This window comes from Talpa occidentalis, unplaced genomic scaffold (genome assembly GCF_014898055.3).
Source record: "Talpa occidentalis isolate TD23 unplaced genomic scaffold, MPIMG_talOcc4v2.1 talOcc4.7, whole genome shotgun sequence".
Classification (NCBI taxonomy): Eukaryota; Metazoa; Chordata; class Mammalia; order Eulipotyphla; family Talpidae; genus Talpa; species Talpa occidentalis.
Genome location: NW_023605083.1, coordinates 54,133,245 through 54,161,139, shown reverse-complemented (window position 1 = coordinate 54,161,139; position 27,895 = coordinate 54,133,245). Strand labels below are relative to the sequence as shown.

The window sequence follows — 27,895 nt, the reverse complement described above, 5'->3', positions numbered from 1 at the left end:
AGAGAGGTGCCTTCTAGGATATTATGCTGCAAGCAATAAGGACAATTTCTGGCCATGCATCGTATCCTTACTAGAGTTAGGCAAGGCTGCTGTTACTGTCGCCATTTTAGAGCTGGGAAAACCAAGCATTCGAGAAGTGGAGTGTCTTATGCCTAGATCTCACCTGACAGCCTCGCACTGTGGCTATTTGTTTCACTGATTTAAACCCTATTTCATCCTGCAGTGCATTCAGGACCATTCCTATTCCCACCCCAGTACAGGGGCCGGTGTAAGGGAGATGGAAAGACCGAAAGGGGGCCTCCCCGGTGGCGCAGCAGTTGAGCGCTGGGTTGTGAAGCTGCCCGCAGCCTCTGCAGTGCCGGTTCGATCCCCGGCTGCTCCCCGGCCGCCACCGGAGGAGGGTCCCGCATGGTGCGCAGACCTCTCCTGCCACCTGCTGCTCCCCTCAGCAGTGTACTTCGGTCCTTCTGCCTGCTCTGCTCCCGCTCTGACTCTAGTGAATTCTCTCACCCTCCCACGCTTCTGACTGTACCCAGTGCATGTATAAATAAATAAATAAATCTTAAAAAAAAAAGAAAGAAAGACCGAAAGGGAGTCAACAGGGAGAAGAGAGGGAAAGTGCTAGTTACAGAGGCCGGAGGCTGCAGGGCTCCAGGGCACCCACCCATTCCCCAGAGCACCCCCAGGGGGGTCACATCCCTGGGCCCCTATAGGACAAGCCAGAGGGAAGCTTTACTTCTATGCTCGGACCGAGAAGACAGCAAGGAAGTGTTAGGGGGAAAAGGATATCCTAAAGCTAATTCCATACAGGCTTTGTGGACTCCACCCCCACCCCAGGCCAAAGCCAAAGACACTGGGAACTCCAAATCCCATCACCACCAAAGGGAAGGTGGCTGGGACCTGAGGGTGGGGTTAAGCAGCCAGGTTGGTATAAAGCCAGACACATGGGCTTTAGAGGGGATCCCCCCATTTTTGGCTCTCCACCAGCTCACAGAGTCTGGCCAGCTCTGAGAGTGCTTTTTGGGTTTCCAGGTCGCCAGATCAGGTAGGACACATTAAAGACTTCATTTCCCTATTTTCTCCCTGAGTTGTACATTTTCCTTATTTCCCTTTCGCTTGTAAATAAACCTTTTATTAACCTTTTGTGTGTGCCTGTAGTGGAGTATTCATAAGTCCCTTGTAAGCGCGCGGATGAGGACCCACAGCCAGGCAACCCGTTCAATATCGGGGCTGCCCTATAACAGCAGGAATGGAGTACTTGCTCACCTCCCGCAGGAAGAACTTCTGATTCTCTGGGGCAGTTTCCTGGCAGAGATGCATGGTGAGAGTGTCGGCTCCCGCTTCCACAGCTAAGCAGGCCTCTGGCTGGTTGGTGTTGTAGCGCAGTTCATTCTTGGATGTGTACTCAAAAAACTAAAAATGGAGCAGCGGACATGCGTCAGTTACCCTCTAACACAGAAAGTGGGGCATTCACTGGATGAGAATGAACCTGGGGTCACAAGAGCCCATCAGTCTCCTCCAGAATGTCCCCCCTCATGTGGCAGACCTCTTGGCCATGAGCAGCAGATGCAAACTGGGGGCTATTCTTATGCCCACCCCCTTTGCTAGAGTGAGGGTGGTGTCTGGATCATCCACACCCACTGTGCCTAGCCCTGGGTTGGGGTTCAGTAGGGATGGGATGGATCTGAGAACATGCATTTTGAAGCTCTCAGCTGGAAGAATACCTAAAAAAGATTGAAGAACCAGAGTATGAATATGAAGTTGGAGGGACCTAAATTGTGAAAGTTTACTGTTGACCATAAGGTGTCTTAATATTCAAATGGAATTGGAATGACTCCAGGTTGGAAGAAAACTTGAGTTCCCTTCATCTTCAGGCATTTGATCCTCTCAAGACAGTCAGGCTTTGAAGGTCCAGAACCTCATCTCCTGGCTCATCTGGATCCTTGACTGGCCTGGCCGTGAGGGGCCCATTTGCTTTCCTGGGCTGGGAGTTCTATTCTGTCCTCAGACCCTCCAGGAGTTGCTCAGTATGAAGCATAGCACTTAACCCAGACAGATCTGCCCAGGCCCCCAGCGAAGGCAATTACCCTAAACACTGCTTTGATGTGGGAGTATGCAGCAAAGCCTCTAATTCCCTGTAAGGACTAATTCTAAGGAAATCACCTGAAATGCAGATCTGTTGTTTTTTCCCTTCTCCCCCCCCCCCCCCAGGATTAGTGGCATAGGTTTAAAATTGCAAAACAGGAAGGTAGGGAATCTGTTAATATAACTACATGACAGGATACAGAGGCCAACAGAAATGATAATCTCAAAGGCTGTCTAATAATAAGCACGGCTACGTCAGCAGAAATAACAAAATATAAAACATATAAAAACTATTCAGAACGCATCAGACAAAGCCTGTGCATAAAAGAGATAGAAAATATGTCCTTATTTTAATGGTGGATGTTCTGGTCCCTTTAGCTCATTACTTGCTTCTTTTTATATTTCCCAAATATTCAATAATGAGCATATGTAACCTTTTTAATAAAAAAACCAAACATTTAATTTTTAAAACACACACACATTTCCTCTCATTTCCCTCTTTAGAACCCACACCTCGATCCTTGAACACAGAGCCTCCTGACATCCTCCCCCAGCCTGAGAATGTCAGACCTCAGAGAAGCAGCAGGTACCTGGTTCTGGCCCATCCCATGACAGGGGTACAGAATGACCTGGTGTCCCACGATCTGGTTTTCATTGGGAGGATTGTAGTCAAAGCAATAGCCACGTAGTCCCTTGCTCTGGAACTAAATAAAACATAAAGATGGTATTTTGGTCCACATATATATGACAATATATTCTACCCAATGCTCTGAGGGTAGTAAACGGATTGAGAAGAGTGCCCACCTCATGAATCAGACTCAAGGGTAAGAGCCCCTTACATTTCTAGTTTTAAAAATACATGTACAGAATCATGACCCCTATTTTAAGATGAAAAACATGATAAGCAGGGAGACTGACCCTTTAGTCTGGAGAACTCATACCTCTTCATTTATCATTAGTACAGCCTTATTACTACACTAGTCCCAACATAGCTGAGCTGTCACATGTACCAAAGAGCTCCTGCTATTATGCAACTGCACAGAACACCAAATTGAGAGACCCAGCATTCCCTAGAACAGAGGCCCACAGTTCTAGATTACAGGAACAGTGTAATACAGGTCCTGCCACAAGTGGACATACCCAGGTCTTGGATCCAGGACCTCTGACTCCAACCAAATACCCTCTCCTCCGTCAGTCAACACTGTCTTCTCTAATGTCACCTCTAAGTTACCTTGTGGCTCTAAAACCCTTAAATCACTGTAAGAGCAAAAACCATGGGAGGTTCACTCTCCCTCCTTGGCCAGCTAGCAAAGGAAAACTTTGAAAACTAGGAGGAATCTGAATATGGGCTAGATAGTCAATGATACCATGACATTACTGCATGATTGGGGTGCTGGTGGTGGAAACATGCACCGAAGTATGTAGCAGTGAAATAACACGGTGCCTGGACTTTGCTTGAGAAAAAGGAAAACAAGGGAGGGTGGGATAGAGGAGGAGGAGAGCCAGAGAGGCAAAAATCTTGATAATTTCAGTATCTTGACCACAGGCTTCATTATGCCATTCTTCTATGTTTCTTTGTGTTTCAACACTTGATAGTGAAGACTGAGTTGAGTGCATTCATAGCCTGCTTTGTATGTATCGAAGCTTCCAGATGAGACAACCACACTTCCTACCCACAGGACACAGCAGCAGAGACCTAGTTCCCTTGGCATGGTTCTTCACAAAGCCAAGGCACAGGACATCTGAGTTGGCTTCATCTTAGAAACATTGAGGCTTTCTAAATAACAGAAATGACTCTCCTGCCCCACTACTGCTTTTGTGGATGCCCAAGTGGGAATTATTAACTAGTCTGTTCACTGAGGCTTGAATTAATGTGAGAGTGTTTAAGTGAAAAATAGGAAACAGAAACACAAATGAGTCAGAGTTTCCTCATCTATAAAACGGGAGGCTTATACTTTGCTAATCAAGATGGCATCTAGTGCTCACCTTCCAGACCAGAGCCCCACCCAGACACAAGGGGAGAAGGTAGAAGAGTGAATGAAAAGGAGGGAGGGGTTAGAGGAAAAGGTCCCCACAAGAGCCTTTTCTTGCCCAGGACTTGTCCATCGACCTGGAGGCCAGCATGGCCTGCCCACCACACGTGCGCCTTGCTCACCATCCCGAAGAAGCCAGGCCTGTCTTCAGGCACATGCAGTTCTGGATACACATTCTCCAAAAACCACCTGAAGTCCTTACACTGGAGCTTCTCACGGAGCTGCCGCCTCTCTGTCACGTCCCCAAAGGGTTCCTGAGAAAATAACACAACGGTGAGCCCCTGCAGGTCACAGCATTCCTGTCACAGCCCCTCACCCAATGCCCGTTCGCTGAGGGTGGATTGCGTGCCATGCCCTGTGCAGGGGATAAAAACCAGCCCGAGAGAGAGCTGCAGCTCTCCGGCAGGACTGTGGCACCATCATTTCCCAGGTGCTCTCACTAGAGGGAGGAGCCACCAGGTGCCCGAGGCAAGGACACCAAGCACCTGCCTACGGAACCAGAGAGCCAAATCCTGGGCCTACCCCAGCCCACAGGACCAGCACATCCCTGAGCTAGTGGCCCCAGGTGTCACTGCTCAACCACTGACATCTGAACACGTGCTCTCAAACACAGGCACGTGCTCCAGATGCAATCATGAATGGAAACTCAGGTGCTCGACATATTGAGTTTAAATACACACTTCTGACAGTAAGAGCAAAATTCTGCAATAATCAGCAGTTGTGAAAGTTAGTTTTATGTACAAAACTAATAATTAAGAGCTTTCAGATACTAAGCGAGCATCTACTTAACCTGGCAAATGTGCGGCCCCAGGAGCAATGCTGAGGGATGGCGTTACTCTCCTGGCGTGGTTCATGATATTAAACCATTCAAATTCAACAAGTTAAATATTTGGCAAAATAGTAATAGTGAGTCAAAGTGTCAGAAAAAAACATTCAGACTTCTAATTTCCCAGAAGGTCATTCTTTGATGAATCACCATGCTCTCATTTTAATACTGGACCATTGAGCATCCAGAGAGATGGTAGAGGCAGAGCCCCTGTGACATATTCTTCAGGAACCTTCAGCAAGGGGGAACTGGGGTTCCAGACTGGATGACAGGAAAGAGCAGATGCTTCTACCCTGCAGCCTCAGGCAGGACAGAGGAAGCAATGACCCTGGAGCTCAGGGACAGAAAGAATCAAGGGGGAGGCCAGGGAGCAGGGCCAGGTGTCCAGCAGAACAGAGAGCAAGGGAAGTGAGGTCCATTGCAGTGCACAGGCGCAAGGCCCAGCTCTACCCACATCAGCTACCAGGCCATGGGCACGTTCCTTAATCTCCCTCTCTCCAAATTTCAGTTTTCTCCTATACAAAAATGAGGCTTTCAGAGCTAGCCTGGCAGGATGCTGAAAGGGTACAGGGAGGAGACTTTCATCAAGCAGCTAGAAGAGAGTCTTAAAGCAGGCCTTCTTGCAAGCCAAGTGGCCCTACTAGTTATGTGAATGCACAGGAAATGGACACCCTGTCCCAAGGTGTGCTGGACTGCACAGGGGCAGCATGGGGGTTGGGTGGGAAGGGTAAGGGGTCTGAATCCTGGGATGTTTCAGGAAAGAAGAGGCAGATCCTGCATGCTCAGGAGCCCGAGGGCAGAAGCAGAACAAGGCTGGAGGCGGGGGAGAACAAGTTTGCTGAGATATTTCATCTTGAGGCCCATGCCTCAAGATGGCCTGGAGCATGGGCCAGTCTCCCACAAGTCAATGGGAGTGAGGTAGGGGGAGGAATTGTCTCAGCACAGTGGGTGGTCAGCATCTATGGGGGGCAAACCATGTGGCTGAAACCTCAACACTCCATCACTCTCCTCTCATGAACTGCTTGGCCAGGCCTCCCCCAGGGCAAGGTGGACCTGCACCTGTTAGGCCGTGGGCCCCACCTTCAACACCTGCCACACCTGGTAAGGGGAGCAGAAGGCAGGGTTGACTGGCCCACTGGCCTCTTCTCTGTCTGGAAATGGAAGCAAAACAGACTCTCATTTGGGAAGAAGTGGCCTCTGGGGCTCGTGGACAAGTCAAAGGGCCAATAAGCAGCTCAGGATGGAGACCCCAGACCACCAGCTAACAAGGCAGTCATGCCCCTGAACAACAACTTCAGGATAAACAACTGCACCTTAATTTGCATGCTGTGTGAGGACTCAGTCCCACATGACAAAGGGATAAGCCTGCTGTTCCAACATCGGAGGAGGGATGCATAACTAGCATGTGAGACAGGCGCTGTCGACAGCCCACAGCCCACGCGCATTGTTGGCTGAGACTGCATTTGCATGTTTGCCTATTTGCTAAAATGTATTCGTAACCTCAAAATCAATACTTGTGTTGTCTTCTCGTTTTCAGTCATTTGCAGACATGTTCAGAATGTTGAAATGTTTGAGTCACCAGCGAGTCTGTTCCCAGCTGAGGTCTTGTTTCAGCTCTCACACAGTGAACAAGTGTCCTGTGGACAGTTGACCACGTTTTTCAGATTTCTGGGCTTTGTGCTGGGGGTTTGAGTTGAAAATGGTCCCCAGGCATAGTGTTGAGGTGCTGCCTATAGTTCTTCAGTGCGGGAAAGCTCTGATATGCCTTTCGGAGGGACCAGGTCAGTCAGACAAGCTTCACTCAGGTATGAGTTACAGAGGGAGCCTGGCTGTGAGTTCAATATTAATGGATCAACCATACTAAATAAGGTAGCTTTTAACAGACAGACAAAAAACCAAGTTATTTGATTGGCTAGTTGAGAAATATGTGACCTGAGGCTCACAGGTATCTAACCCTGCCTTGCTCTAGAAGCAATAGCTCAGTATCCCCTAATTCCAAGTTTGCAGTGAATAGAAAAACTATTACTGTGAGCGAAAAGAATCAATTGTATATCATTTATAAGTGAAGGAATAAGTTTCCTCATACTTGTGTCATGACTTCCAATTCCTGTTTTATTTTCAGAACCACTTCTCTTTGGTACAGAGATCAGAATTAGCTGTTTCTGTTTGGATGAAGCTAGATGGGGTGCAGGAGGGTGGGGAACTCACCAAGCGGGCGTGAGGATTGCGATGGTAGTAGAGCTCTTTAAATTCATCCATCCACACTTCGGCTGCACGGACACTGTTGGCCAAAGCCTTTTTGCGGGAGTAGGGAGCTTGCTTGGGGAAAACGTGGCCGACGTGAGAACATGGGTGTGTCTCCAGGATCCCACCGCATTGCCAGATCTGCGCACAGAGCAGAAGGCCAGTTCGTGAGTGGTCAGTGTGGGCTGTAAGTCCACATGCCTGCAGCAAGGAGGCCGGGCACATGGCTGTCATGATGAACACTGCCAAGACCTCACCCTCCAGGGGGCAGGAGGCACATCCCCCACACATCCGGGACAGAGAACACAGTCAAAGAGCAAGAAAGCAGCCCAAAACAACCCTCAGAACCCAGACCCCCAGTCCATGCACTGAAACTCATGCACTTGACTCACAGGGGCGCCCATAGTTGACCTTGCTGAGAACACATTTAATCATGTAAAACAGGCTGATTACCTGATCTCCTAGCCACAGAAGATAGGAAAGCAGCGAGTAAGAAGAGAGGTTTGGAAGGGAGAAAAGAAGAACTTCTAGAGGCAGGCAGAGCAGCCTGACACCTAGGGAAGAGGCAGAAAGACCATTAAAAGCACTCCCCAAAACACCATGGGCTGAGCCATCTGGGGCCATTTCATGCCGAGGCATATCGCTATGGACACTCATCATCCCTAGCATGGATGACCAAGGACGGCAAGGGCTTGAACCATCAGCAGAAGGCCACATGTTGTCTAGTAACTTATTTTTACCAAGGAAGGAAGCCATATAATGCTCTTTTCTCCTCAATAAAATGTTATTGAAATTTTCAACTTTCAATGGAAAGGCAGGAATATTCATGGAAGGTTCTGATACTTAAAATGCAAGACATAGTTAATGGGACAATCTACCTTTGGTTGCTCAAAGGGGCAGAAAGAGCAGAACCAGTAGGAGGACTCATTACAAAAAGCAGACTCCTGGTCCCGACAGTGCACCTACTGAATCTGACTTTCTGGAGAACTTGTCTAGAAATCTGCCCCTTTCACAAGTTTCCTGACCATTCTTATAGGTATCCAAGTCTGAGAGTCACTATGCTAAATAATGAGGTTACTTCACGAGCAGCTAAGCAAATCCCAGCTCCTAAAGATGGGAGAAGATGGCAGGGACCTGTATTTCCATTAGTCTCCTGCAATTTGTCCTTTGAGTGACCTTGAGCAAGTGTTGTCCTAGACCAAGCCTTAGTTCCCCTCCTCTGTAGAGAGAGAAAAGAACTAGGTGCCGTGCAAGGCCCTTTCCTGCCCCAAATCTATTAAATACACACACACACACACACACACACACGTATGTTTAGAAGTTTATATAACACAAGCATGTTTATAGGATGCAAGGGCCATTATATTCTTTCAGGACCAATGGATCAAGTGCCAATAAGGAGGCAAAGTTCACCAGACCTTCATAAAATCCCATCAGAGAGAAGGAGAACAAGATTAAAAATGAACTAACAACTATAGTACTTACCCTAAAGGAGAATTCGAGGTTTTCTCCACCCCAAACTTCCATTCCTGTATCATAAGACCCCAGATATTCAAAGTATTTCTTACTCACAGCAAACAGTCCACCAGCCATTGTTGGAGACCTAGAAAAGTATGATACCGTGTTTCAATGCCAGTAGCCGGACACCATCACGGTTGGTTGAACTTCCTTGCATACAAGCGGGTGGTCCACTCACCATCTCATAGCCTATGGAGTTCAGGCACTGGGCCTGGTGCCAGGCTGGCCTGCCCTGGAAAGCCCTCAGGCATCTCACCAGGCAAGCACAGGAGCCTGTGTGATAACTGTGTTAACTAAGGTCAACCCAGGGCCCTTTGTCAATACCAAAGAGGACATGGGGCAGAGGTGAGGGGTCAGGCTAAGTTTCCTGAGAGCAAATCGGCAGGACCAAGGGAGGTTAGCCAAGATAAGGAGTAGAGTAGTACTCCGAGAAGACACCAGCTAAGGATGAGAGAAACCCTTGTACTTTTAGATGCATGGACAAGGATAGATGAAAGAGAGTGTGTTCTTCTTGAGGATGGCAGATTCTGGGCTGAGATGGCACAGTCACACAGTAAGAGTAGAGGTACTCACTGATGCACTCAGAGGCCAGTGAGCAGTGGACCATAAAAGGCAGCTCTGGCAGCTCCCCCAGGGCCCATTTCTCTCCTGCCTGAGTGGTGTGCCCTGCAGCACTGGCCTGCTTCTTCAGCCAGCCTTGTTTTCTCCCTACCAGTCTCATCCAAAAGGCAGCACTGCTTTCAGAAATAGCCCAAGGCTTCTATCCAATCACAGCAGAAAGCCGTAAGGTCAACACAGAGATACAAAAGAATAAATTTGGAAATACATAACATTAACAGTCCAACAACTTAAAACTTTAAGATCCTCCAGTAGCAGTTCTGGGCCTTCACAAAGTATTAGTTTTGCCACTCCAACCTCTGAAGAATCTGAGAAAAGGACAGCAAGATTCCTTGTAGGAGGGAAGGTTCTAAAATACAAAGCACTTTCACCTGTGTCCACCTTAAAAGTCTAGAAAACAGGCAAGGTGGATATGCCTGATCTATTTCTCAGGTAAGGAGACAGAGTGGAAGGAGGGGGGAGTGTCAGCTGGCCACATCACTCAGCATGGGGTTGGGGAGGTCATGGGAGTACCTGTCAGTATCACAGTGGATATGTGGCCCTGGATAAGACCCTCTCTTCTCAGTGCCTCAGTTTCCAAACCTGTTCAGTTCAGTGAGGAGTTGAAGAGAATGCTCCCTAAGGGCTCTGACAGAAGCCTAGGCACCACCCTCAATTCCTCTTTGCCCCAATTCCTACTCAATTTTTTCAACATCTCTAGAATGTACCATCTCCATCCATCTTCTTCTGCACTATCATTCCTGACCTGGAAGACTGCAAAAGCTCCTAATAGAGTCCTTCCTGCCATCCTGGCCCTTCCAGGCCCCTCACCATGTGCATCCAGCACATTCTTTAAAGAATACAACAGACAAAGGTTATTTCCAGCTCAAATAACTTCCATGGCTTCCACCCTCTCATGGGAAAGTTCAAACTCCTTTCTTGGTTTCAAGGCTGGACACGACTTGACCCAATCCATCTCTCCAGCCCCATCTCTTGACACTGTCTCCATACTTGGTCCATTCTAGCCATCAGTGGGTCATCTCAAGGGAGGAAGAATTAAAAATTCTATCTACCAAATATGGGTACAGATCACAGACACCCTTTCTGGCTCAGTACTCCAGTAGTAAGTACAACTGAAGTCTGACTTCTGTTTTTCTTTCACATCTGTCTTCCATTCGGTCATGAACTTGGAAGAGGAAGAGAAGCCAGACTATTCAACACCTCAAGAAGGTCAGCAAGTATGAAAGTTCCCCTTAAGCTTATTCTACTTGAACCCAGGCTCAACAACTGGCTAAGCTGGCTCTACGACTCCAAAGTCCACTCACTTCCCCCACATCAAAAGGGGGCTGACTGAGTGTCCTCAAAATGATGAACATAAAATTGACATATGACCCAGCAAATCCACTCTAGGTAGTCCTAAAGAACTAAAAATATGGAGTCAAACACAGAGCAGTACACCAATTTCAAAACAGCAGCAATATTCAGAATAACCACAAGGAAACAGCCCATCAACAGATGAATGAGCATGCAATGGAATATTATATATCCACAAAAAGGGAAGAGTTCTGGAGTTCATAATGAAAATATTATGTTGAGGGAAAGAATTCAAACAAAAAAAGATAAATACTGTATGATTCCACTTATATGAGGTATCTAGAATAGAGAAACTCATAGAAACAGAAACAATAGAAATCACCAGAGGCTGTGGTGGGAAAAAAGGGTATAGAAAGAGTATCCATAAGGGATCATGAAAAACTTTTGGAAATAAATAGAGGTGTGGGTTGCACAACATCATGAATGTGCTTGATGCCACTGAATTGCATACTGTAAAAAGGTTAAATTAGTCAATTTTATGTTGCACATGTTATCACAATCTTTTTAATTAATTAATTATACTACTATAAAATCCATGTGCAAAGCAAAGATTTTTAGTAAAAACAAGGAAGGGGAATGGGCTATAGCTAACCATCCCTCCAGAGGGCTGGCAGGTTTACCCAGATGCAAAGGCAAGCTGACCTAATGACATCGATGGGGGACCGCATCTGCTTCCTCTCCCTCTCGGGAACCGCGTGCCATGTGAACACCAGCCTCCAGTCGAAACCGCCGATCTGGGGTTCCCCGGAGTTTCCCAGGTACTCAAAGGTGTTCCAGTCAATCACATCGATCACAGGGCACACCACTGCCTTCTCCTCTTCATGGATCCTGCAAATACCCAGACACCCAATCTCTCCATGTTGCCTGGAGGTAGAGGACATTTAAGAAATTTGGGGGTGAACCTTCCTCACACTATTACTAGGAAATAGGAACTCCAGTGTGAGAAAGGCCTACTACTTCTCTCATTACAGGTGTCTACAGCCATGTCAAATCATGGGGCGCCAATCCTGGGAGGGGTATATGGGAGGCAGGGAGCAAGGAGCCTGCAAAGTCCCACAGCTTTAGGGCCACCCTGGTGGCGCAAGGGGCTAAGCACCCCACTATGAAGCAATCCACAGCTTCTGCAGCACGAGTTCAATCTCCGGCCAGCCAGTGAGCAATCCACATGGCCAAGCAGACCTCTCCTATCTCGCCCACTGCTCCCCTCAGCACTGTGTTTCAGTCAATCTGTCTGTTCTGCTCCCCACTCTGTCTCTCGTGAATCCTCTCACCCCACGCATCTTTGGCCTGTACCCCAGCTCTTGTATGCATAAAGAAATTAATCTTTAAAAAAAAAAAAGTCCCACAGTTTTAATAGTCTCTCATTCTATCTATGGATTATTCTGGCTAAACATGAAACCCTCTATGAAAATCAAGATATGTAAAAGTCAAAAGTAAATTTTAAAACAGAAAGCAGATTTTCATCTCTCAAGATTGCAAGAGGCTTTGTCATTTAATCACAATGAAACATATTAAAGTCTAGAAATAATGATCTCCTTATAAACAGAGAAACACCCAGACCAAAAGGTCAGCTTTGGAGTTAAAATATAATTATTTTTAAGATTTTATTTTTATTTATTTACGCATACAAAACTGGGGTACAGGCCGTAGGTGCGGGGGTGAGCAGATTCCAGAGACAGAATGGGGAGCAGAACGGGAGGATCCACGGAAATACACTGCTGAGGGGAGCAGTGGGCAAGTCAGGAGAGGTCTGCTGTACCATGTGGGAAGACCCCTGGCCTGGTTGGGGATCGAACTCGTGCAGCAGTGGCTGCTGACAGCTTCACAGTGCTGAGACTTAACCCCTTGTACCACCAAGGAGGCCCAAAATATAAATTCTAATACTGCCCCTTATTTGCTGTAGGACATCAGCCAAGTCATCTAAACTCTCACAGCCTGTAGCCTCATGGGTAACACTGGAAATAATAACTGTTCATAAGTGAGCACAAGGCCTCCCTGAGGAACCTGTAAGATGGCTACTGCTACTCATGCCTATTACTGTGAAACATTACATAAACTGGAAGATGCCTATGTGATGCATCTATTCTCCCCGGAGTCCCTACTGCCAGTCCTGTCCCCCTTCAGCATGCTCTAGACTGTGTTTCTTTGTATTTGACAGCACAGCAGAAAGATGAACTGAGACTTTCTCTGGGTTGTTTGAGGGACAGTTATCTAAAATCTAAGATCTATAAGTCATAACAGTCCTACAAAAGAATGGTGTGAGGAAATAGAGATCAACCACATGTGAGTCATAAATGTCCTTAGAATAGCACCAGAATGATAGAAGCATGACAAACACCACGCTGGGGTAAGAATTAACTTCAGGGGGAATTGCATGATTCAGAACACATGGTTTGCGCTGGAGACTCAAACCTGTGAGTTCACGAAAATGAGGAAGCTGGAGACTGAGTATCCACCAACATCCCAATCTTTAAGTCAACTGAGGGCATTATTAAAAGGTTGAGAGGGGGGCCTCCCTGGGGCACAAGGGGTTAAGATGCAACCTATGAAGCAATCCACAGCCATTGCAGCATGAGTTCGATCCCCCGGCTGGCCAGAGAGCAACTCACATGGTGCTGCAGACCTCTCCTGACTCACCTGCTGCTCCCCTCAGTAGTGTGTTTCAGTCAATCTGCCTGTTCTGTTCCCCACTGTCTCTGGTGAATCCTCTCACCATCCACACCTCTGGCCTGTACCCTAGTTCTTATATGCATAAATAAATAAATCTAAAAAAAAAAAAAAAGGTTGAGAGGTCAGATCCAGGAGGCAGGTTCAAAGATGCTGCAAGCCATAGCAGAGATGTCCAAGGACTTGTGACTTGCAATTGAGCTGTTTAAAACCATGGGAAGCCTAATTTTCTAAGAAAAGGAAAACTGCGGGAGCCAGCATTGGCAGAAAGGACTCTTAATCCTTGTTAGAGAATGTGCAGGCCCGGTGGCAGCATGGCCCATGGGGGCGCTACCCGCCTCTGGGACACAGCCGTTCTTTGCTGTAGGGCATCTGGCAGCTCTGGTCCCAGAGCACACAATGCCAGAAGCACTACCTGGTTGACATGACAACCAAAAACATTTTACATCCCCAGAAGTCCCCACAGGGAAGGATTTACTGGTCCTGGTTGAGACCATCTGAGGGTCAGTCTACAGTCTAATGTATCTTAACTCTGGAGCATACCTAAGTCCCTAGGATGCTTTAGAAACACCCAGAAGTCCAGGCCTCATCCCCAGAGATACAGATCCAAATAATCTGCCCATAGAATTAGTAGGTCTAAAAGTTCCCCAAGTGTTTCTAATAGGCAATCAAGGATGGAGAATCCCCTCACTTCCAGGTATGGAGCAAAGGCTTGTCACTGGAAGGGCTGCCTCACTTTCCAAAGCGAGGCTAGAGTGGAATTCTAGGCAGCATTAGCATATCAGAGAGGGGTAAAGTGGCTGCCACATGCCCAGCAGGGGTGAGAGCAGGGCAAATCTACCAGCCCAGGTCCAGAGGAAGAACTCTGTCCCTATGTTCTAGATAATCTCAGACTCTGCCAGCAGCCTGAGGAACCCTGAGTCCTTGCTGCCGGTAAAGCCCATCAGAGCTGAGGGGGAGAAAGAGGGTGCAGTGGCAGTCACAGGGGACAAGGGCCTAGGACAGCAGGGGGAAGCTTGGTTTCATCCAGGTAGGGAAGCAAGTAGATGTCAGCTCTTCCATATAATCAAGCAGCCAAGCACTGGGGGCTATGGAAAGCAGTTTGTCAACTGCAGAGACCCTGATCCTCCAGCCTTTCACTCCGTCCACGTGGGGAGACCAGAGATTCCCCCCCCTCCCCAGTCCTTCCTCTCCCACCTGGAGGAGCTTGGGTTTGCCAGCCTAGCTCCTGACTTCTGTGATGCAGAATAAGGATCATGGCGGGGGGGAGGGGTGGTGGTGAAAGAAGCAAGAGACCAGAACAAAGTCTGGTGAGTGTGGTTTGGGGACGGGCAGTTTGGGACTGTCAGAATAAGCTACCAGACATCATGGGGAATAGCCTTGAAACAGGGTCACATTATGTTTCACGACTCCATAAAAAAGTAAATTGGAAAGTATATTTTACAACTAGATAGGTATCAAAACAAACATAACCTAGTCTAGATAATTATATATTATATTCTTTTTTTCCTTCTCATTTTATTTATTTATTTTTTTGCTTAAAATGTTCTTTTATTGATTTGATAAAATTTGGAAATTATAGAAATAAATTACAAAGAAGAGACTAGAAACCCTACAAAATGGCACCACCTAAAATAATCCTTAGAACATCATTTTGCTAGTCTCTCATTGCTGTATGCACATACTTACACACATGAGCATAATATATGTACATGCATGCAGAGACATTATTTTTGTTCCTAAAATGTATATTTTTGTTGTTTTTTTAATATTTTATATAAAATAAAATATTTTATATATATGAATATATATATCTATGAATATATAAGAAAATATATATATTTATATATGCATATATATGAATAATATATGTATATTAAGATATATAAATATATATCTTAATCCTTCTCATTTTAAAAGAAATAAACATGAAAAAACTTTTTTGGGAGTCCCTTAAAGTTTCATGGGGATGAGGCATCATAGGTTTTGGATGTAATGGATTAAGTCAGCCCTGCCGAAGGAAATACACCAAAAAGTGTATTCTCTAGGAGTGTGATTTGATAGTGGCAATTTTTTTTTAGTGTTTTTTACAATAAACATGTATAATACACAGTAGTAAGATCAAATACTCCCACATTCTGGCAAATTCTAAGCACTGTCAGGTATTAATTCATTTAACGGCCTCCAGCCTGATGAGGTTGGGGCTATTACACTCTCACTGGTGGAAGAAAGGTGCCCAGGGGTGGGGGCTGGGGGCCTCCCAGAGGTAGGGGGCACCTCATCTCCCCTTGGCCTCTCATGCCACGTGATGGGTTTGTTTCTGAGTCCATGCAGTGGAGCCCCTCCACGCACCTCTGCAGCAGTGGCTCCAGCCAGCCCTCATGGCACTCACAGTGGCAGTCCAGGAAGGTCAGCACCTTGCCCTTCGCTGCGGAAGCCCCCAGCAGCCGGGCACGCACCAGGCCCTCCCGCTTGGTGGCCCGAATCAGGCGCACCTTGGGCAGCTCGGCCAGCTCAGCAGCCAGGCGCTCCTTCAGGTGCTCTGGGGAGACAAGAGGGACAGCAACGTCAAGGCCAAGCATCCCAGACCCTGTCCCCACAGGGCTCCCCTGGTCCCTGTGAGACTCTGACAGGACTGCCATTGTTCTATCACTGGGGTCTCCTCACCTCACCCAGAACCTAGCCTGAAAGTGGCCCAAAAGCCCAGGAAAGCTAGGGTGGAGAAATTCCAGAATCACCATAGGCCCCTCATCAAAACACTGTGGAGCCCCTACACCTGCCCGAGGGTATTACATCAGCTTTGTGATGTGAGAGAGAAATCAATTTTTATCTCCAGTAAATCACTGTTATTTTGAGTCTCTGTGAGAACAGCCAAACACACCCGCCAATTAGGATGTACACACCAGGCTTTGAAGTCAGACAGACAAGGCAGAGCCTGAAACAGCAGATGCCTGAGTCCTGAAGAAGTGGCGCAGAGATGGTGATTTGGTGTGAAACAGGCTCTAGCAACTAAGCCCACAGCTCTCCCTGCTGCTACGCCTTGACATCTTCCTCCCTTAGCTGCCCTCGCTTCAGCAAGTTGCCAAAGATCTGCTGGCCAACTCCTATTCCATCCACCAGGCAGCCCCTGCCCTCCTGCTCCTACCCTCACAGCCCTGCGTAGGCTCTCCTCCCCTCCGGCTCATGTATAAGCCTCACCTGCCTCCCAGGCCCTAGCTGATCTGGCCTGCCCACCCTGTCTGCTCCCACATCACCCCCCCAGTGGGTGGCCTGCCCCAGAGAATGGCAGCTCCTTCCAAACATGCCACTGCCAAGATGATCCCAAGATCATCTCCATGATTTTCACTGAGCTGCCTCCTCTGCATTCTAGCTTCAGTTTAAAGACCACCTCCTCAAAGAGGCCTTCCTGACCTCCAGCCAGAGGGGACCCTATCCCCAGGCTCCACTTGCTCTCCCGCTTTCATGTTTCATAGCAGAGTTCTATTTTTGCTGCACAATGTTATATTAATTAAGCTGTGTTTCTTTATGTGATATGTTATGCTGTGTTCTTTCCGTGTGTATTGGCCCACTCCACCCACATTAGCAGAATATGTGTTTTATGAAAGCAGGACCTTGTTATGCGTCCCATAGAACACCCAGTGCCTGGAACAGAGCCCGGCACACAGTCAAAACTCAAAAAATGTCCAGTGAATAAACAAAGGGCTGGCCCTCGGCTGCATGTGAGTTGCTGGATCTCAGGTCACTGGTCAGGTCCCTCTCAGTGGAACACCTCTCCCTGGCTCCAGTTCTCTGATGGGGTGACCCCTTTCATCTCATCTCAAACTCCACATGTCCAAGAGAAAGCTCTTCTCTCGCTCCTCGGCCTCTCATGCCACGTGTTGGGTTTGAGAGCCCAGCCCTGTCCCTCCTGGCTTGGGTGGTTTTTCCAGCATTCCCTTCCCCTCCCCTCTGCTACCCGACTCTAAGCCTCCATCTCTTGCTGGGCCACCTCAGCAACCCCCTGTAGTCTCCATACTCTGGTCCAAAGGGACCCCCACCCCTCAAAGGCTAAAACTGCTCTCCTGCTTGAAGCACTGCCTGGCTCCCCCTGCCCTGAGGACAAGAGTCACACCTCAGCCCATCCAAAACCTTGCCCTTTCCCACCAAGCCACCTCTCTGCTACCAGGACTCCCTGAAGCAGCTGGCTCTCCAGACCCCCTGGACGCCTGCAGATTCTACACAATCCACATAGCATCAAACCTCACACCTTTTCACACTCTGTCCACTCCACACGGCACACCCTCCCTCCATATTTGCTGCCCACAAACTACTCAACTTTCAAAATTAAGGGCAGCAAACACTCCTTCCTGAGCACCCAGGGAGCGAGTCCCTCTCCTCGTTTTACCCTAGCACCATGTGAGGAGTCCTCTTTTATCACATCTGTGTCCCCCTGCCTCTGAGACCCAGAGGGCGAGGACTGGGCACAGGAGAGCAGGAAGGAAGCCCCTCCTTACCAGGCCTATCCTGCACCTCCCATGTCATGTCCTCAGCCCGCAGGTGATGTCACAAGGACAGGTCCTCCAAGAGCTAGTGCTGGGGCTTACCTCTATCGCTGTAGTCATCCACGAGGATAACTTCTTCTAGCAAGATGTCTGGGGATGTCTCGAGGACACTGTAAACTGTCCGGAGGAGAGTTGACCAGGCTTCATTATAAAATGCAATAATAACAGATGTAGTGGGCAAATCATCATAATCGTATTTCTTTTCTTTGCACCTGCAAATACAATGCAACTTTAGAAATCAAGACCCTGCTGCTGACTGCATGGACCAGGCCCAGCTTGTGGCTGGGGTAGAGAAGAGAGGACAAGGCCACAGGCTCTCATAGGGAAAGAGAAATAATAATCCTCCAGAAGCCCCCACCTCTTGATTCCACTAGGAGCCCCAGCAGATTCAAGGCAGGGTTTTAAAAAGATGCCCAATAAGCTTATACTATGGGATATTGTTTTCCAGCTTTAAAGTAATTTTCAGATTTGAGTAACATACAAACTAAGCGGCATCCAAAAACTGTCACTTCTCCCTCCTCAACAGCTCTTCTAACTGTCCACTCCCTCCCAATCCCACTGCCAGACCTTTGCCTAGACTGTGCCCTCTGCCTGCAGTGCCCTCTCCTCCTTTCTCTGCTTGGCGAACTCTGTCCTCTTTTGAGAATAACTCAAACTACTCTCCTGTGGGAAAGCCCTGGGGCCACCTGTCTGTGTAGATGCTCACTCCAAGATGCTCCTCCAGGCCCCTTGAGGCCTCCATGTCAGCAGACCTCTCTCACGGTACTGTCTCTCCCAGCACCATCCCTGCACTTCATCCTAGCAGAGACATGCTGAACAACGGAGATGTGTGGAATACGTAGGCTAGAGTCAGCACTGGCACTTAAGAACACTCCAGAATGGCACTGAGTCCACTGTCTCTGGGAGTGAGTCCCAACTGGCAATGACAAGAACCAATAAGTTTCGTCTTTGTTTTGGAAGGTTTTCTTTCTTTTTTTTTTTTTTAAAGATTTATTTATTTATTTATTTATTTATTTATTTTTGTTTATTTGTTTATTTATTTGTTTGTTTGTTTATTTATTTATTTATTTATACAAGCACTGGGTACAGTCAGAAGTGCGGGAGAGTGAGAGAATTCACCAGAGCCAGAGTGGAGAGCAGAACAGGCAGACTGACAAAGTACACTGCTGAGGGAGCAGCAGGCACAGCAGGAGAGGTCTGCGCGCCATGTGGGACCCTCGCTGGCGGCTGGGGATTGAATTGGTGCTGCAGAGGCTGCGGGCAGCTTCGCAGCCCAGTGCTCAACCTCTGCACCACCAGGGAAGCCCTGGAAGGTTTTCTTTTACTTTGCACAAAGGTTCCCTGGTTGATAGAGAATTCTCTCCATAGAGTGACTGATGACAAATTTTCCATATCATCCCGGAACAGGACAGTGCAATGGAAATCATCGGCAGGAAGGGACTGACAGCAAGTGAGTAGGAGGAGAAGCCCCAGAAGACACCAGAAGACCAGGGTTTGAGTGCTGTTCTGGCCAAAAGTTCACCCAAGGGAGGGACTGCATATAGACAAGGGGAGAAATGCTGAAGACCAGCCAGGTTCCCGGCAGAAAGGGACAGCTTACTGACAAGCGAGTGGTGGGTGACAGAGAAGGAGCGACAAACAGGATGTGGCATGACACGAACACCTGCTGATGTCAGGGCACCAGACCAGTCAGTCTCCAGTATTTCCTGATTTCCCACTGCAGGCCATATAGGCAAAGCCCATGTCCACCCAGCTTACATTCAGGGGAAAAATAACCAGGCAAACAAACATATCAAGAATTTCAGAAAGTGCTTGTGCTATGAAGACAATGAAAGAGAAAGCAACTAGCAAGGAGAGTGGAATGGGGCAAAGGGAGCAACCCCAGAACACGTCACCAGGGAGGGCTTCTCACAGGGGGTGACATTTAGGATGAGAGACTGAGAGTGAGGAATAAAAAAGTTGCTCTAAAAGCTGGGAGTGTTAGAGAAATTCAATGTCGTATCAATGTCTTTGATTTGATAACTACAACATGGTATCACAAGAGAATGACCTTTTTTTAAAGAAAATACATGCTGACATAATAATGGAATAAAGGATTATTATCCCTGTGATTCATTCTCAAATGTCTATATTACAGTATATAAAAAGAGAAAAATTCAGTAAATGGACAAAATAATAATGGGCAGATCTAGGTGAAAGATATGCAGACGTTCATTGTGCTATTTCTTTAAAAATTTTCTCTAGGTTTGAATTTTTTAAATTTAAAACTTTAATAGAAAAGGAAGGGAAAAGTTTTAAGCTTGCCCAAACACCGAGCTGATTCTGATCTATAGGTATGTCTTTCCAGAAGCCCTAACAAAGGTGCTCTCCTACCTCATCCTTTCCCACTTCCTCCTAAGCAGCTGTCATCCTCTAAATATGTGTTATAGCAAATGGAAAACATATATATGTATGTGAACAAAAATATTAACAACTGTGTCTGGATTCAATAAACCCATTAGAACTAGACAGAGTAGAGAAAAGCTGAGTCTGCCCCTAGAAGGGCCAGAAAGAATTGTTTACATTGCATGAAAATGGCTTTTATGAGACTGAAAAATAAAGATTTTCTCTTTAAAAACAGTTAAGCTAAAATGTAGTATCAAAGATGCATTGGGACAAAGAAAAATAAATGGACATAAGACAGTGAAGTAAGGTTTTCAAAAATAAAGTTTATTCAATGTAAGGAACTGTCCTTTCATCTGAAATCATATCCTCACTGTTTGGGATGAAAATCTATTTCTTCTCATAACGAGAACAAGTGGGAGGGTGGACAAAGCCCTATTTGACCAAACAGAGCTGAGACCATATGGCAGTCCCGTCTCAGTGTTCTTGTTTATGTGTTTTCACTGCTCCACGAAAACTAAAAGCTTCAAGCCACTGTGCTAGAATATTTAGGGGGATCTTTATTTGTGTCTACTTCAATCAGAGGATGCTGGGTACCAATTTGACAATACATATCCAGTTTTAAGACGTTCCTCTTCTCTTTGATCTTACAGAAATGTAGTTACGATTTTCTCCCTAAAGAGGATAATCAGAGAAACCCTAAAGGGGGCATGGGACAAAAATTTTCCTGCACAGCATTATTTTTGGTAGCAAAAAGCTGTAAACGACTGCCATATCCAACAGGAAAGAAGCAGTTCAAAACTGCAGGGCACGCCAACATGAAGAAATACTACACGGCCACCCAAAATACAATACGCTGTCAATAGCATATTCAATGATAAAGGAGAGTAGTCACATCAAAATGTTAGATCAACAAAGCAGGGCACAAATCTATAAACAGCATTAGGGCCAACTCTATAAACAATGTGTGTGTGTGTGTGTGTGCGCACGCGTGTGTATACATGCTCACATATAAACAATAAACAATATCGAGAGAAATAAGCCAAAAAATGTTAACAATGTCCATCTCTGAACAGCGGAGTTATCACAGATTCTTATTTCCTTATATTTTTTCTACATTCTGAAATTGTTCTACAATGAGCACGTACCATTCTGGGAATCAGAAAGAAAGATTACTTTTTAAAAGCTGGATCATATTTCTTTAGCTTCCATAGCAAATGACTTCATTGAGCAATAATTCAATATTCTCCCCTCGGCTTTTTTCTTGGCTTGGTAGTTTCTTTCTTTCTTTAAAACATTCCTTAAAGGCCTTCTCCTTCATGAAGTTCAATATATCCTGCCAGGAAATCTCTAAGAGTCCAGGAAAAATACTCTCCCCTTTTCCTGACAGACAGAAAGCTGTGCATCCTTCAATCAAAAAAGGATACATCACTTCAGGGTTCCAGTTTTATCTTGGGTACAAAAAGAGACTCAGGGACAAGTTCACAGTTCAATCTTAATAAGTCATCTTTACTTTCTGGTATAATTCAGTGCTTTGTGAGGGCAGGGGCTGGACTATGTGTCTGTATTTTTAGCACACTTTGTACTGTACCTGGTAACAATGGTAACACACACTGAGGGCTTACTATCAGCTGGGCAGTGTGCTAAGCATTTTACAGGCATTATTCCATTTAAACTTCCTAATGAGTGGTTGCAGTATCTCCAAAACACAATATCTCCAAAACACAATACATGTCTGTGAATTATATGTGAATAAAATGTCTCCTGACTTTCTTTTATATTTAGGTTATACAGCAATCAATACATGATATATTTTAGGAAAAAGGAAGAGAATCAGAGACTCAGAGACAACCATTCTGAAACTGATAGGAAAAGGAAAAAAAGGAAACTTGTGCATATGTATATGTGAATAAACTATTGATAATACTGCATATTTTAAATATCTAAGTTGTTAGATTAAAAAGCAAGGTAATTAAATACTGGAGCAAAACAGCATACAAATGGAAAAGGAAGGTGATCAACATTAAGCATTCTAAGGCCCATAGCTGTGGACTCACTTTAGGCCTTACAGAGTTAACAAGCAATTTCAGAAGGATCGCTAACCATGAAATGAATCATGTAACTTCCATATTAGTAGAAACAATGGAATGAGAAGAGAAGGGGGGTATAATCGCTAGCAATTCAAAAAGCAGCATGAAAAAAGAGGGGAAAACATTGAAAAAGAATAACAAAAAGCCTAAAATAAGATAGCATTACCACATCCTAAAGTGTCTGTAAACACAGTGAATATAAATGGACTTAACTATCTAGATTGTCAGTCTGGATTTTTTTTTTTTTAAGACAACACCAAACTAAGCAACATACTATTTAGAGACACATTAAAAAAAAAAGAAGAATGAACGAAAGTCAAAGAATGGGAAAAGATATGAAAATACCCAAATTGAATGTTAAAATGCTAATTCAAAGAAAGGCTGCCACTCCAGCCACCAAAAGATGGGTCTGATAAGAACTAATAAAATAGTCTGCAGTTAACAACCTTGTGAGGGAGCAAAAGTAACATGTCAAATGTCCACACCAGGAGTGATATGTTTCCAAAGATAATGTTGTTCTAAGAACATACAAGAAGGCTGCCTCTCCACAAAAAGAGAAATCCTGCCAATCCCAGCAATGCACAAACACTTTCTTTGGCTGAATTACCTTTTTAGTGCTAGCTGTTTGGAGACTCTTTGCCCTCCCAGCAATCAACACTGACCCCTGAACTCAAATACATACCTGCATTATGGCGTGGATAAGGCTAAACTGTAGCAAGCATTCAAGGAAGACCAGCACCTGGGTTTTGTTGGGTTTTTTTAAAGATTTATTTATTTATACAAGAACCAGGGTACAGGCCAGATGTGTGGGAGGGTGAGAGGATTCAACAGAGACAGAGAGGGGAACAGAACAGGCAGACTGATGAAATACACTGCTGAGGGGAGCAGCAGGCTCAACAGGAGAGGTCTGCTGCGCCATGTGGGTTTCTCCCCCCCCCCCCCCCCCCCATCAGCAGGGATCGAACCTGCGCTGCAGAGGCTGCGGACAGCTTCACAGTGCGGTGCTCAAACGCCTACACCACCAGGGAGGCCCACACTTGGGTTTTATGTATACAATTTCCTATCCAGGGTCCACCACCCCTCTGCCACGGCAGAGAAGGCTGACGTTCACCTGTGTGACAACTCCTAAGTACCTGGGGAAATGCACAGCCTCCAGGGCACTGTCACTCCACCTTTCCCTCCTGCTCAACAGGAAGCAAATGCGAATGACCTGACATTGATCATCAGCAAGCTTCTCTAATCTATGAAAACTGAAACTTCCTGCAAATGTTGGGTCAACATTAGCAACCATTTACTGTGACACACCTTATAGCTGGCTGTGATATCATCACTAGTTTCAAAAGCACTTAATCTGTTGCCAATCCCCACTCTGTCTAATTCTGGTATTCTCTCACACCCTCAAAAGTACCCACCCCTAACCTTCTGAGTAAGAAAGACACAGGCTCTAAGCCAGTTGCCTATCAGCCTCAGCCTGGGCCTTACCCCCAGAAATTCTATTTCATTGTTCTGGGGCAAGTCCCTGGCAACAATGCTTTTAGAAGTTCCCTGTCTGGCTCCCTGCTGACATGCTGGCTGCTAACATTTCAAAGCAGAAGTTCTCCCTTCCTTGCTAAGTTCAAATGAGAGGGTATGTGAGCACATTCTGCAAAACTTGCATTTACTATACTGCCATGCCCGGGTTCCTGCTCATCACATCTCTCCGCCTGGATTCAGTGCTGTCAAGAATACAAATACAGCTGCGTCCTAAACCACAGGCATGGGAATTGCCAGACGCACAGAGGAGCTGGGGTCTACACTCTTGCTGTGGCCTACTCTAGAACAGCAGACACAGATCAAGGCTTGTAGAAGCCAGGAAACAAGTCAAACAATTATCTACTGTTGTGCAAAGCCTTTTAAACTCAGTTAACTTTTTAACTCAGTTAAAAACATGTACAGGTTTGTATACATATCCCTATGTAAGTATATTCTCATCCCATGTACATTTTGCAAGATCTTTTTCTATACTTGAAAAACTCTAAAGATCCACAGCAAAATGTCAGCAGTGGTTAACGCAACCTAGGGTGGTAGGTTTATGGGTGAGTTTAATTTTTTTTAATTTTGGTTCTCTGTCTGTACTAAAATGTCTGGCATGAGTATGTATTGCTTTTATAATTAAAATGAGTAGATAACTGCCTCCACCCCAAAGGAGAGGAGAGAATAAAGATCTGGGTTCTCACTCAGCTCTGCCCCAGATGTGCATGTCAACCTGAGGACATGGCTTTTCCTCTTTGGCTGGACTGCTTGCCCAGTCAGGGTCTTCTCTCCCGTTCAAGGACTCTAATCACCCTCTGCTTATTGATCAGACTCCCAAGGAATGCTCCTCTCACTCTACCCCCACCCCTGACTGTGAACACATAATTTGCCATTCTGGTTTCTCAGCCTAAATTTCAAGACCCCGACTGACCCTTACCCTATGAACTATAAAAAAGTGTATCTCAGGCCTCCCTGGTGGCGCAAGAGGTTGAGCACCACACTCTGAGGCAGTCCACAGCCTCTGCAGCCCAAGTTCTGTCCCCAGCCGGCCGGGAAGCAGCCCACATGGCGTGGCAGACCTCGCCTGTCACACCCGCTGCTCCCCTCAGCAGTGTATTTCGGTCAGTCTGCCTGTTCTGTTCCCCGCTCTGTCTCTGGTGAATCCTCTCACCTCCCCTCCCCACCAGATCTCTGGCCTGTACCCCAGCTCTTGTATGCATAAATAAATAAATCTTAAAAAAAAATACTAAAAAAAAAAAAAGTGAATCTCCATAAAGACCCTGACCCTACTGGCCACATGAATGTTATGCCTTAAGGCCTGGCCCTGCAAAGCCTGACACAGATCAACCTCACCTTTCCCTCCAAGAATAACCCAATAGGCCTTGTGTAAGAATTAAAAGCAGGCGGAGTTCACATTCCTTATCATGCTGGGTTTGGATTAACTTCCCAGGGTCAATACAACAGCAGGATCTATAAGCAAATCCTGATAGGACACAGGGCAATGGTGTCACCATGGAGACAGGATCCCATAAGCCCCACAGGTTATCCACTGTGTTTCAAAGATATTCACATCCTGGAACAATAAAGGAAGTTGGAACCTGGAAAAAGAAAAACTTTATGACTAATTCTGGATAATTCTCAAAGGCAGCCAGGGTATATTATTGGCAAAAGGGAAGGGAGTAGAAACTCAAAAGAACTGCGGACACAGAGGGGTCGCAGGGGTTAGATGTTATATTAACTCCTAGGATGTGTTACTTCTACTCCTTCCCTAATTTGCATTTGGGGAAACTGAGACTCAGAAGTTAAAGAGCTTGCTGAAGATGAGAGAGTCCATAAACAAAAGAGCCAAGATTTTATCTCACAAGTGCTGGGGTGGACCCCTGGGTCTGACCTAGGCCTTGCCTGAATGAGCACCCTTGTGGTTTCAAACAGATAAACATGCATTCAGCCTTTTGGCTGACGTGAGGGATCTGCTCTCAACCCCACCGAAAAAAGTTCTACACAAAAAAAGATTAACAGGGACTGTGCCTTAGGCAAAAGCATGAGGTTAGGCCTGCAGATACTGAAGAAAACTTGAGAGGTCAGTGAAGTTCAAGTCCAACCAAAGTTTGCTCACTGGGGCAGACCTGGGGGCTTCCCTGCACTGGCACTCCTGTTCTCTCAGGCCTAAAATCAGCACAGAGCCAAGGGGATCAGGAGGGACCAGTGCTCCAAGGCAAGTTCCACCACTCTCCAGCTGAAGGGCCTTGAGTGAGTCACTGGAACTCTCTGAGCCTATTTGCACAGGACTATGACACAGGTGGAAGAGTGGCAGGTATGTGGTATACACAGCAGGCTGCCCCAGTGACCCTCCCTGGGCTGCCTTCTCCTCAAAGTCTGTAAGAAGCGTACTCCAGCAAGGACCTGGAAAATGCCCAGCCCTGGAGGAAATAGGCAGGAGGGCCTTGCTCCTCTTGCCAGCATGTTCCCTTCTCACCTAGGCAGAGGGTACAGCCTGCACAGGCAGCAGCTGGAACAGGAACTAGGCCTCTGACCACAAAGGCTGGGTCCTGCACCACCCACGGGAGAGCGCTGCCATGGACTCTGGCCAGGAGTCCTTCCCACTGCTGCTCCCTCCTGCCTCCACTCCCTCCAGCCTTCCTCCTGCCTAAGGCTCTGGAATCCTCTCCCAGTGCGAGAGAAGGAAGCTGGCTGCCTGGGACTTGGCCTTCCTGCCACCTTTCACCTCATCTGCACAGAGCGCCCTTCCCTTCTGGTTCATTCAGGGGCTCTGGCGCACAGAGATGAATGAATGGAGCAGCTTCACACCCCAGGAGTCCGAGCTCGCAGAGGAAGAGCTCTAAGGCAGCAATGTGAGGGGTGCAGTGGAAGCCCCCAAAAAGGATCTCTTCCTAAACCTCTCTGCTTAGCCCTGATCTACTTTTCAGGGCTGAGTGACAGATCTTATCAAGGCAGAGAGAGTCAAGAGACCGTCAAGCTTTTAAACTTTGCTGCTCCGGTTCCCTCCACCCCTCACCACCTGCGGCGTGTCCTTCCACACCCTCAAGAACCTTTCCAGGGCTCACTTTCCAGAAAGACTCCCTAAGACGCGCGATCCCCAGGTATTTGAAGACCCCAGTTCCACCAAGCCACAGCGTGGATGATGAGGAAACTGAGGCTCTAAGGTGCTCCTCCCCACACCTGCGGACTCACAGCGGGTTCCAACGCTCCGGCAGGCGACGGTGCAGCGAGATGCGGTCGCTAAGGTAGATGTTGATCTGGTGCAGCTTCACGCTCTCCTCTTGCAGCCGCAGCTCCTCGCCCTCCAACCGCAAATGCACCGCCTCGCCCTGCGAGCCCAGAGTGTTCTCCTGCCCCGGCGGCCGCTGCAAGACCGGGTCGCGCAGCCCGCGGCGCAGGGCGCCCCCGGGTCTTGGGGTGCTCTGGATTCCCGGCTCGGCAAGCGTGGCCCCGCGCCGCTCCCGCCGCACCGAGCCCAGTCCCGCCAAGGCCAGCAGCACCAAAAGCATCAGCAGCGCCCCCCGGCCGCGCCGCCGCAGCCCCCGCGGGCAGAGCCGCTGCGCCGCGCACCCCCACATGCGCCAGCCAGCTGAAGCCAGCGGGCAGCGCACCCCGTGGCTTGCAGAGCCGACGGAGACCCGGATCCCGGAACCACAAGCAGCGCCGCCCCGCCCCCGGCCCGGCCCGCCCCACCTGCGTCCCGCCCTCTGCCCGCCCCGTCGGCCGGCTTGCTGCAGCGCGTACCCCCAACGCGGAGGGTAGATGATCTGCAGTAGGTCGCCATGAGGACTTGCTGAGGCTTGCACGTTTTTCTTTGGGCTGCATGCAATGTTTACAAAATGACGTGTTGTAAAACCCTTAGTTTAGCGCCTGGCGCATCGTAAGCGCTCATGCACCCTGCAAGGAGCAAGGAATTTTACTGCCTTTGTCTCATTTGACCTTTACTCAGTTCACTAAGAGAGGCTTTAGGACTGTCAACTCCATTGTATAAGATGCAAAAACTGGGGTTCAGAGAGTTTAGTCCAC

At 47.2% G+C, this 27,895-nt stretch overlaps 1 protein-coding gene across 1 annotated transcript in view; it reads right to left on the bottom strand.

Moving 5' to 3' along the window:
* Positions 1 to 27,447, bottom strand: part of GALNT12 (polypeptide N-acetylgalactosaminyltransferase 12) — a 29,985-nt gene extending 2,538 nt beyond the window's left edge. Inside the window, exons 1-9 of the mRNA XM_037493910.2 lie at positions 27,062 to 27,447; positions 17,928 to 18,097; positions 15,697 to 15,886; positions 11,320 to 11,505; positions 8,674 to 8,791; positions 7,153 to 7,329; positions 4,241 to 4,372; positions 2,676 to 2,789; positions 1,267 to 1,413 (exon numbers count right to left, since the gene is read on the bottom strand). Coding sequence (XP_037349807.1) covers positions 1,267 to 1,413; positions 2,676 to 2,789; positions 4,241 to 4,372; positions 7,153 to 7,329; positions 8,674 to 8,791; positions 11,320 to 11,505; positions 15,697 to 15,886; positions 17,928 to 18,097; positions 27,062 to 27,447 — 1,620 coding nt within the window. The remainder of the gene's footprint in view (positions 1 to 1,266; positions 1,414 to 2,675; positions 2,790 to 4,240; positions 4,373 to 7,152; positions 7,330 to 8,673; positions 8,792 to 11,319; positions 11,506 to 15,696; positions 15,887 to 17,927; positions 18,098 to 27,061) is intronic.
* Positions 27,448 to 27,895: the final 448 nt, after the last annotated feature.